At 39.4% G+C, this 12,306-nt stretch overlaps 1 protein-coding gene across 1 annotated transcript; it reads right to left on the bottom strand.

Annotated features, from left to right (window-relative positions):
- Positions 1–9,371: 9,371 nt before the first annotated feature.
- LOC125589920 lies at positions 9,372–11,812 on the bottom strand. The gene is made up of 8 exons (XM_048762616.1): positions 11,624–11,812; positions 11,251–11,524; positions 10,592–10,900; positions 10,422–10,503; positions 10,207–10,318; positions 9,980–10,128; positions 9,792–9,912; positions 9,372–9,680 (listed from the first exon to the last, which is right to left on the bottom strand). The coding sequence occupies exons 1-8, from the start codon at positions 11,810–11,812 to the stop codon at positions 9,372–9,374; spliced, it is 1,545 nt and encodes a 514-aa protein (XP_048618573.1).
- Between the last annotated feature and the right edge of the window lie 494 nt (positions 11,813–12,306).

The following is a 12,306-nucleotide window of genomic DNA, read 5'->3' as shown; positions in this document are numbered from 1 at the left end:
CGCGTTTAAAGGGTTTCTGACTTCGTTGCCCGTATCAAATATATAAAACTGGAGATATTCGGGGGGACGGCCTTGTCTCGGTATTAGTGAGCCAATTCTATGGTGGGTTTGACCTTGGATCCGTATAATGTAGGGTCCGGGAGCATTCACCACCGTATAATCCATCTTCATTCCAATGGAGGTGAAAACCAGTACCGAATTATAGACTCGAATGGTATCTCGAAACCACCTATGCTGAAGAAGTTCTTCTAACATGGGTGGGGGTTGCTTGATCGGTGGAAGCTTTATTTGGCCATGGTTACAGCAAATAGTGAAGGTTAGTTCACCTGTTCTAAAGTCTTTACCAGTACTCTCTGAAGTCCACATTAATGCACCACATTTTGTGCATTCTACGATGGGGTTATCTTCAGCTTTAGATGTGGAGCCTTTATCTGTGGTTTAAGGTGTTTTAAATTGTTAAGACATTGTGGTTAGTATTTTTATAGTTAAAAGCGTTTAATATATTATAAAGAGATATAATATTTTATGCATCTAGCGTTTATCGATATGAGCTTTTAATTTATCGTGCTCATTCCTGACATTGATTTAAAATATGAGTTGAAAATATGCACCTTTCTTTGCAGTTTTTTTTGGGTGTAAGCCATGAGATCCTTGTGGAGCATGTAGACATATGCGTATAACATATGCAGATAAGACGTATAAGTTTTTGTTATAATTTCTTAATTGTTTAAAGTTGACAGGATTGTTACCTTGTGGCAGGGATGACGTTCGTTTGGATAGCAAGATGGCTTTTGTCATCCTTCGTGCGTTTTTTTGTCTTACTGGATAAATTAAAAGCGATCCATTAAAGACAATATAAGCATTAGACATTGTGGGATAATAATGTTTTCAGACTGGATTGATTTTATACCATAGGTGTCACATTTGTCACAGCCACCTCTATGATTAAATTAGATAAATAAATTAGTTTATCAGTAGATACTGTTGAAAAATATATTATAATTTTTTTTGATGAAATTTGAAATTTATTGATCAACATTTGAAATTTTTACAAACGGGTAAAAGTTGTTTAATGTCTTAGGTCCAAACGAGAAACAAACCGAATACTAAAGAGTAACTTGAAACCATCTTCTTAGTAACCTTTCCAATTTGTGGCCATGAGTGTATCGCAAAGAGCAGATGCGGTTTCGAACTGCCTTGTCTATGAATCTTCTTAATTGATCCGTCTGAGTCACTCGTTGGTGGTGACGCCTTGAATTTCTTTCCTTCCAGATGTAGTACACAGCTGTTTGAAAAAGCATCCTTGCGAGGATTGAGTCGAGGCTTTTTCCTCCCATAGTTCGTATCCGATTGACAGTCCATTCCCAATCGGGGTTGATGTTCCGTCCAACAAGTGGTTTTGCTAAAGATTCCCAAGTCGTGTAAGAGTATGGGCAGGCGAAGAACAGGTGATCTCTTGTTTCATTTCTCTCTCCACAGAAGCCACAAACCTGAGTAATACCCCATGTTCGCATACGATCTCCCGTTGATAGCCTGTTCCTTATTGATAGCCATGTTACGAAGGAGAATCTAGGAACCCCCTGTGCGAACCAAACCACTTTACACCACTCAACGTTACTTTTCCTTTCCCGTAGTTGATCCCAAGTCCTAGCTGCTGAAAACGTGGTCCTGTAATCATCAACCCCATGCTTCCATAATATAATATCGGTACCTGTACCAGGGGAAGGGGGAGCCGCAGCTAAGATGTGGTCATAAACCTCCCGGTACCGCCGACTTCTACGTCCTCGAATGTTCCACGTATTGCCCCTTGCTGCGTCACTGACTTTGGCATGTCGTGATATACCCAGATATGTGGTGCCAACCGCTCCTGTAACATTAATCAACTTCCCAATTCCAAGCCAATTGTCAACCCAGAAGTAAGCAGTCGTACCATCCCTGATATCAAATCTAACAAACTCATAGGCCAAATCTCTTAGTTTCAGGAGTTTCCTCCATATCCAAGATCCATTATGTTCTCCTCTGACGTCCCAGAAGGAATTATACCTGAGCAAGTAATGTGTAACCCAACTTACCCATAGAGAAGCTGGTTTTGTGAAAAGTCTCCAAATGAGTTTAAGAGCAAAGGCTCTAGCCGTGTCCTTGAACTTCCTCACACCCAGACCCCCTTCGTCCTTAGGCAAACTGAGATCCTCCCAACTGACTTTAGCCTTGTGAGTTTGTGTAGGTGATCCCGACCAGAGAAACGCGCTGCACATGCTTTCGATGATGTCATAACACTTTGCTGGTAGGATAAAAGCCGAGCTCCAGAAGTTAACCATGCTTGTAATGACCGACTAGATCAGTTGTAGTCTTCCTGCAAAGGATAGAAATCTGTTGGACCAAGACAACATTTTTCCGCGAATCTTTTGTATAAGCGGTTCATAGTCATGGCTGGAAAGTGTCTTCGTTGTTAACGGCATTCCTAGGTACCGGATGGGTAATGTACCGACACTGATACCCATTGAAGCCGCCGTCGTAAGGAGAGCTGATGTGTTCCTTCCTGTAACATAGATGGAAGACTTAGCTACATTTAAGTGTAACCCAGAAACCGATGCAAACCGGCGCATTACACCCATAATACCCCTTAGCGAGTCCGATGTGCCGTTGGTGAATACAATTATGTCGTCCGCAAAGCACAAGTGAGTGAGCTTTACATCTTGACACTGCTGATGATAACCAAATTCACCTGCAACTGCGGCTTTGTTGAGCATTTTGGATAAGACGTTATTTAGGATGACATACAAGTACGGCGAGAGAGAACAGCCTTGGCGGATACCCCTGGCACTCTGAAAAAAACCCTCCAAACTTCCATTCACATTGATAGAAAACGCGGCTGTGGAGATGCATAACCTCATCCAGTGGACAAACTGAAGAGGCATTCCCGTTGCTTGTAGCACCGAAGTAATGAAAGACCATTTGACCGTGTCAAATGCCTTAGCTATGTCAAACTTGATAGCACAATTTTCCTTGTTCGTGCTCCTGTGGTATCCAGTGACCAGCTCAGAGGCGAGTAGGACGTTTTCTAAAAGTAGACGATCTGTTATGAATGCACACTGGTTTGCTTCTACCGCATCCGGGAAAATAATCTTTAGCCTATTGGCTAGAACTTTGGAGATGACCTTGTAAAGCAGATTACAGCAAGCGATCGGTCGATAATCCTTTAGTGTCTGTGCAGTAGTTGTCTTAGGTATCAGGGAGAGGATGGTTGCATTTACACCAGTAGGCATGAATCCAAATATGAAGAATGATTGAACTGCAACAATGAAGTCCCTTCCGATGATTGGCCATGCTGCGATAAAAAATTCTTTTGTGAACCCATCAGGACCTGAAACTTTCCCATTCGGGAGTGAATGAAGCGCTTGTTTGATTTCCATTGGTGTGACAGCTCGGACCATTGCAGCGGAATGATCAGCAGGACACCTATAGGTCAGTAAATCTTGTAGAGCAGCTACAGAAATTACCTCGCTATTCGGATCCTGTCCTTGTAAGAAGGATTGGAAATATGAGACTGCCTCTTTTTTGATATCAGGTAACGAAGTGAGAACTTGTCCGTCCGTCGTTACAAGTCTTCTGATCGTGTTCTTTGCATTCCTCGTTTGAACCATACTGTGGAACACCTTGGTATTTTGATCTCCAACCGATAGCCATCGAACACAAGACTTCTGCTTGTAGAATTTTTCCTCCACTCGAGCTAAGGCGTTCCATCTGTCAGCTGCTTCCGCCGCCCTTGCAAAGTTTCCAGGGGTTGGATCCATTAGTGCCGTGTTTTGACATTCACACAGCACGTCATAAGCATTCTTTGTACGAACTGGTAGATCACCGTAGTGCGTTTTGTTAAGCTCCCGCAGCGGCTGTTTTAGGATCTTAAGTTTCCTGTGAAAACGAGACAGAGCAGCTCTTGAAGGGAATAGTGGTTCCGTTGTATCCCAGATTCGCTGAACTGTCGGCAGGAACTCGTTGTGCTCAGTCAGGTAGTTGAAAAAACGAAATGGTTTTCTAGCGTCGTTAACAACTCCAGTCGTACGGATCAAACACCTTGCATGATCTGAGATTCCACCAGCGTCGAAGTGCGCAGAGGAGCTTGGGTATTGACTCATCCAGCTTTGGTTAACTAATGCTCTGTCCAGTTTCTTTCCGATGGGGTCCTCCTCTCGATTGTTCCACCAAGTAAATAAAGCTCCCGTGTAGGGAAGATCAGTTACCGAGCAGTCCGACACTAACTCCTGAAATTGACACATACCCGTCAAGTCTCTACGATACTCCAAAGATCTGGAGTGCTCACTTGAAGCTAGAGTTTCATTAAAATCGCCAATCAAGATCCAAGGAAGGTTAAGGTGACCATAAGCATATTTTGTGCCTCTGAGTTCCTCCCATAATCTGGTTCTTTCCACTGAAGTGTTAAACGCATATATGGCTGAACAAATATATTGTTCTCCGGTGGAGGGATTCTGAATAGCACAAGTGATCACCTGTGAACTCGTGTGCAGTCGTGTGACTACAACTTCATCCGTCCAGCAAAACCAGATTCTCCCCAAAGGATGATATGCGTAGTTTGTAAGAGAGTTCCATCCCGGCATAGCAACAATCATACACCACTGATGGTTTGATTCCTGGACTCGAGTCTCAACTAGGCAGCCATAAGTAGGCTTTTCCTCCAGTAACCATGATCTGAGGGCTCGATGCTTGCGTGGCAGATTGAACCCACGCATGTTCCATGCAAAGAAAGAAGTCATAACTTCCTACTGGAAGTTTTTTTTGACGTTCCGTGCCTGCCACCATTGCTCCTGTCTTTAGAACCAGTAACTCTCCCCCGTAGTTGCCGTGTCACCGTGCCCTGTTGCCTACTTGTCGATGCCACCTGCAATTCCATTTCCTTTTTGCCGTCCACTATATTTTCCCGAAACTCCCCCTCTTCAACTTCCGTTCCACCTCCTTCTAAGCATGTCTCCTCTTCATCGATGTCCTGTAAAGGACTAAATCTTGACGGGGAGATCATGAACTCCTTTTCTCCGTTCCCGTCGCTTGATGCCTTCACTCCTTTTCCGTTTACCCACACGTCCATGGTCTTAGAAAGCTCCTTAGATGATTCAGATATCTTGATCGCCTCTTTCTGGTCCGAAGATGCGACAGGTGAAAGCTCTTCCAGGTCCTTAATTAGATGCTCCATAGCGTTTCCCTCCTTAGCCATTGTCTCCACTGCTTCCACAATCCCAGTCTCTTCCCCTCCACTTATCTTATCATCCTTCACACCAATTTCCTTGCTACCCTCCACTTCTTTGCCTCTGCCTCCTCCGATAGGTGTCCCTTCACGCGGCATGGAGGCATAGGTAGTTTCTCCTGTTTGCTTAGTAAGGATTTTAATCTCCTTACTCGAACAGTCCTGTCCCTTATATCCCCACCTGCAGCAGACATTGCAGCGGGGAGGAAGCCAAGGATAATTGACTTCAACTTCGTGTGAAGCTCCAGCTTTGTCCGTGAAAGTGATCTTTTCCACCAGAGTTTTATGTAGATCGACTTCCACTAGGATTCGGGCCATGTCCAGCCTCACACATTTCTCCGTGTTCGGATGCAGTTTCACAAAATGTCCCACCGCTCGAACAAGGCACTTCAGTCCTTTATGGGAATAAAGGGTGTTTGGTACTCCTTTGAGATCAACCCAGAGTGGCATGGCTGACAAGTCTGGGGGATGCTGAGCAGACTCTGGGGACCAGACATTAACCACCAACGGAATATCCGCTATATGCCAATACTTCCTTTGAATCACCCTGTTTCTCATCTGATCATTTTCAATTCGGAACAACACAGTATTCTTCGCAATAAACTGGACATCAATCTTGGTACCCGCCTTGGGACCAGTCCAAATACGATTGACGGTTGCGTGAATTGAGCCGACGTGGGGAGCGTCTCCAATGAAGTAGCCCACGACGAAATTTTTCCAAAGAAGCTCTGCCTCGTCAAAGACCGCATCCGGGATTTGCAGTGTTGCAATACCGTCGACGATATCAATAACCGGCTCCGCTCCTCCTCTACCGGTCATTTCCGTCGACCATGGGCCAGATCGGACCCGCTCTTCCTGTTTTCCTCCGTTCCTCCCTTCAGGTTTTCCTCCATGGTTCCCGTTCAGTGATTTGTCCAGGTTCTCTCCACCATCGCGGCCCTCCGTTGCACCTCCGTCAAACAGAGCGAGAGATGATACGCCACGCTCGTGTGGAGTCTCTGAAGCTCCGACACTCTGCTCAGCTGGAAGTGGCGTAGAGAGCGTCGTCGATCTAAGGGGATTGTCCGTGGTCGGAGATCCTGAGTCGGTCGAAGCTACGCCATGACCCTCCGTTGGATCGCTACGATCTCCCAGCTCTGACGCGATTGAATCTCCAGTACCCTCCGTCGTTGGGTCGCCCGAGAAGTCGCCCGGTAAGTGGACCGCGATTGAATCTTCCGAAGTCGCCGATGGATCGCTCGATGGATCGCCGGATGGATCGCCCGTGATTAACGCCTTCATCTTTCTTTACTTAAACTTGTATATATTATAATTATCTATGTAAACTTACAATCATAGTATTTTGGTTTGAACGTTGGTGGATTGCATATCTGATTGACTACAAAATAAATTCATAATTTAAAATAGTATTCTCGTAGAGTGTAAAATAATATATCTTCAGAGTATTGACACACCTTTGGGTTTGTTGCGTGATCCGGGTGGGCGTCCTCTTTTTCTTTTATGTGTGATTCCGGTAGAAGTTCCTGGATGAAAAAAAATTAGGAAGGTGTTTATAATATATATATATATATATATATATATATATATATATATATATACTATTTTTAAAAAATTTATGGGAGAACACTTATCGTTCATACAAATAAGGAGAAGTCCATATTATATTACAGTTGAAATACCTACAAAATTTCTAATTGTATTGATGTTCAAGTTTTTTAAGTATAAACTTTATAAAATTGGACCTTTTAAAACAGTAAGAAATTATACATTACGTAAAAGAAGTAGTGTATTAAATGTATTCATTAAATTAAATTGACTTCATTTTATTTGTATTTTAATATCATATAAATAGATAAACCCAAAATTAGATATGATAAATTGTTTATTCTAATGGTTTCTTAATTGATTATATATGTATAAGTTTGAAAATTATTACCCTGCCGACATGTCATGCATACAAAGAAGAAGAATTTCATTGACTATATAGATATATATTCTTACTTTTCTGACCACGTTTTTATTAAAAGAGTTTTATCTTTTGTTTATCAAACCATATACATGCTTATCCCCTTATTAACACTAACTCTTATTAAAATGGAATAATAGGATATGCGAACTCGAGTTTCTATTATATGCATAAAATTAAAAATAACAAAAAACAGGTGAGTTTGTATAAAATATAAGACATTAAGAATACAGAAAATAATAGTTTTAGTTTATTTACTATATAGACAGTTTTTTTAATTGTTTACCACTTTATTATTTGAAAAAGAATTATATTATGTTTATCAAACCATATACATATTCTTTTCTTATTAATACGAAATATTATGAAAAAAGAAATAGTAATATTTGAGAATTCCAAGTTCTGTTGTATGTCGTTAATAAAATGATAGTAAAATACAATGCTTTCTATGGTATACAAATAAGCCCACAAAATTAATTTATGTTTTTTAGTAATTGATTACTAACCTTACCAAGCTTTAACAGATTTGTGGAAACCAGTTGGATCTCATCTATAATTCACTGCTAAATTTTATAGGCTATATGTAATAATGCTATAATATGATTGACTAATGTATAATATGTCAATCATAACTATATTATAAATTTTTATCTCATCTTGAATAGAGTTATTCTTATAAACAGACCATTTTTAAGTTTTGATCACTAAATTATATCATAAGGGAGAAAATTACCAAAATGTTTTATTTAATAGGTAAATGACATTAATACTCTATATATATTTACAAAATTTATAAAATTTGAAAAATAAAAGAATATATAAATATTAAAGAAAAATAACAAAAACTTTAATAAAAAAATAAATCTAAAAATAACACAAAAAGTTTGAGAGGGAAATTTTTTTTATGATTTTTTGGATAATATGTTTTCAAATACGAAATGTTTTTATTTTTTTATCTTTTTTCCCCAAAGTTTTTTTAAAAATACATCATTAGAAGTTGTAAATTAAAAGCGTAATATTAAAATATACTATGAGTAATATCTGGAATTTTCTCAACTTATATATTAGTTTTTTATATAGGTGGAACAAATATGTGCTTTAAAAAATCAAGATTATAAATACCTGTTGTTTTCATATTAGTATATTTTGCTTAGTATATTGAGAGGGGACAGAGTTATTAGCCTACCTTTTAAAATAAAGATTGAAATGTTTATTATTTAATAAAAACAATTCGCGTTATAAAAAAATATAAAACTTTAAATACTTGTTATCTCCATATTAATATAAAAACAATTTGCGATATAAAAGAATATAAATATTGAAATTTTATTATTTTGTATGTGTTCTGTTTTAAAGCTATATGTACTATTCTCAACTCCGTTTGGTAAATACAATACTGTATGCAAAAGTTTGTATTTTTGAACCTGCAGTTTCCAAATGGGGTGTTGGAGGTGTGTTCTCCATCTTTGTGTAACTTTATCCTGAGAAGCAAATAGATTGTTAACTATAGGGGTAGATTTATATTCGTATACCGTTTGTTTGTAAAAATTTTAATACTTACAGAGTCGTTTGGCGAGCTTTGTAGCCAACTGTAAAAGGACCTAAGGAAGAACAGAGAAGGGGAAGAAATATGTTACAGAGCTTTTTGATTATCGAATATGGAGATGGGGGTAGAAAGTGTTTTGTTTTATTCTTTAGGAGTATGGTTTAGGAAAGATATTAAACTGATTGAGACATGGGAATATTTTTTACGTTAGTGAAGGAAAACGCATTTAATAATTGTGTTTGACTATCACGTTATTCTCTCATTTCACTAAGTAAATTCTAATGTATTTATGGACCAGTTGGGTTTGTTATAAACGTTATGGATTTGCGATATGGAAATATTTTCATATTATTTTTTGGATTTAAGTCAATCAAATGAGGATAAGAAAAAATAACATGTTGACCCAAATTATTTAACCAAATATTATTTGACCAAATATGATTCTTAAAAAACCGCTGAAAAATCAAAAGGAGAGAAACCATTGTGAAGGAAAAAAGTCTCACAATTCAAAGACATAATGGAAAAACCATGCATGCAATTGTAAAGAAACAAACACGTAAACTGAATAGAAAATGCACTCTCTGAGAACTGTCGCGAGAACCCTAGTTCCCACATTTAGGGCGTTTAACTCTCTCCAGCTCAGAACTGTCACAGGTTCTCTTACTCCCATCCGCTGAATCCACACAGTTCTCGGATGTTTCCCCAGATGTGGCAGTAGTATGGTTATCTTCCGAAGACATTGTGGTTGGTTCAGGGTCTAGTGGGAGGATCTTGGTCACGGTAAGAGATCGGGTCTTACCTGAAAAATTATGCTCTGTGACTTTGACACAAAACTTATGCTTCTGACCGATGGTGCTGATTAGAGCTTCCGGAACAGGTGCCTCAAGGTTAACTCCTTCATTGCCATTAGCCTGACATTCAATCAAAACAGGGTCAGGCTTACGTTTAAGAGCTTAGCATGATGAAAAGAAAACAACATCTACCCAAAACTTTTCAGAGCTTATATACTTATAAAAAGTTACCTCAAAATAGCTTCTGACTAACTCTGATGCTAGCTTCCCAGTCAGGTCACGACCAGCATCACCAAGAAGCACAAAGACAGCTTGCTCACTGTTGTCATAAACGGATATCTTTGACAGGTACCTGTCATGAAAGAATGAGAACCTAACTCCAATAAAAAATTAGTTAAATTTCAGTTTAGAGTTCTTACTGTGGCACACCAGATGCGTTAACCTTTCCACACTTCTTGCTTGTACAGATCAACGAAGTTGGACCTTTGATAACCTTAGAATGGCACCCACTGCAGGAAATGTAGTACCAAGAAGAACCATGCACGACGTCATCGATCGTAGCCGTGCACTCAAAGAAGGCATCATGCGTTTATGCATAAGAATATAAATTTCTCGTGGTGATTGAAGTTAAATAGATTGAGTTTACCTTTGAGGATTCTTGCTCGATGTAGGAGAATATTTCCCCTATAGTCATTGTCTCACGTTTGGTGACTACCTCTGCATTAACCTGCTCAGCAATTGCAGGATTAGAGCCCAACCTGAGATAGAGTAAAAAAATTTGAGTTAGTCAGTCAACGCAGTGAGATAACGCGAGCACTTCATTGAGAAAAAAGAGTAAAAGCAAAACACATAAACGCTTACCAACTGAGGTAATCTATTGTAGGTTGGACATCATAGTCCATAAACACACGCGAAGATGACATTGAGGTCAAGGCCAGAGTACCTGTTGTCACATGAAAAAACCCTACTAAAGAACACAAAATGCTGATATATAACTGTAAGAAACCTATATCATAGATAAAAATCAGAACCTCCGAGAGTCTTCGTGTTGACGGTCGTGACCAGTAACACAGTGGGTGTGCCTTCGTATGAATTGAACTTTTTGCAGAAGTCTCTTGCAGCCTGATCCCAAAGGTATAGCTTCATGACCGGTCCACTGAAAAACGATACTACGTAAGTAATAGGAGTAAGGAGAAGTAGTTTCCAGAAAATAATGTACACGTACTCATGTGATTGGACATGAATCAGAACACGCCTGGCTTTTGCTATCTCCACTTCGTCAAGAACCGGTGCCTCAACGATACTCTGACCGTTAACCAACTTCATGTGGCCAACAACATCTAGGCAAATTTTGACCGTTAAAAAAATTGAATATTGTCAACTTTTTCTGTCTAACAAATTTTATCAAATTTAAGTTTAAGAGAATCTAAGCAATCCTAATAATCCAAGTTTTTACGTACTCGACAGATATCTTTATTTACAGAAGCTTCACATGTCTATCAATATACAAAGCTAAATATACTAATATGAAACAACATGTATTTATAATTCTATTTTTTAAAGCATATATTTCCTCTACGGATATCAAAACAAAACATTGATTCAACGAATTTCAGATCTACTTATCTAAGCAACATTCTAATTATCAAACAACTAAACTAAAAATGACGTTGGGAATAAAAGAGCTTACCGTAGAGGTCTCCTTTGAGGTCGCAATTAGCTTGAAACTCTTCATATGAATGGAACCGGAAACTGTCCGCATCAAAATGAGTAGGACAGTTTAGAAGAACCTTCAACTCCGAGTTCCATGCGAACGACACTGTAACGGTATGATCAGCAACCCGAAACACCGATTTGTTTCTGGATCCGTAGAAGTTGTTGAGTTTGTAAACAGAGCCTCGCTTCATATCAGGCATATATTTTTGAATACGCCCTGGGGAAATGAATCCTTGAATAACAGTTCCCTACAAATAACAACATAAGACAAACCAATATACGTAAGTGAAGAACGATAAGCATAAACTTGTTTCGAAATGAAAAAAACAACGCTTAATCACTATAACCTGTTCGTCGATGAGTAACATCTCCATACCAATAAGCGTCTTCTTTAGCGGATTCCAAGCCTCCCAGAAATGGATGAGCCGAAACCGCAACTGAGCTTCGTTGGGACCCAGGGAGAGATCTTTGAAGAATACAATTTTTTTGTCGGAATCGGAGGACATAATCGACTTCCCATGTGGTTTCATCGCCATCGATCGAGTTTCTAGGGTTTTGATTTCTAGACGGGGGAGAAAACAATATATAAAGAAGGAGGAAAGGGGGAAGATGAAAAGAAACCATAAAGAAGAATTGATGGCGAAATTGATTGAAAGAAACCGATCGTGAGGAATCGGATGATCAGAACACAGAGGAGAAGACGAAGAGAAATGGCGAAGAGAAGAATAGAATCCAGAACTCGCCTTCGTAGATCTAGGTTATACTCAAAGAGCTTAAGAACTGGCCGTAACACAACCCAACGAAGCCCATTAGCCCAGACCGAAACGAAACAAACCCATCGAAACAAAACAGAAGCCCGGACCCAAAATGAAATGTTTCTATTGGTCGAATATTTAGTCTGACGTGGCAGCATAGATTTTGAGGGAATGTCCCTTTTAGTATTGTGATGACACATAACCCCCCACTTCTAAACCTTTAACTATTTAATAGTATAGATTTGCTCGGAGAGCATTTGCTTAATAGATGGTTC

Source organism: Brassica napus, chromosome C7 (genome assembly GCF_020379485.1).
Source record: "Brassica napus cultivar Da-Ae chromosome C7, Da-Ae, whole genome shotgun sequence".
Taxonomy (NCBI): domain Eukaryota; kingdom Viridiplantae; phylum Streptophyta; class Magnoliopsida; order Brassicales; family Brassicaceae; genus Brassica; species Brassica napus.
The sequence above is the reverse complement of the archived record's forward strand: the minus strand, read 5'-3'. Positions and strand labels throughout refer to the sequence as shown.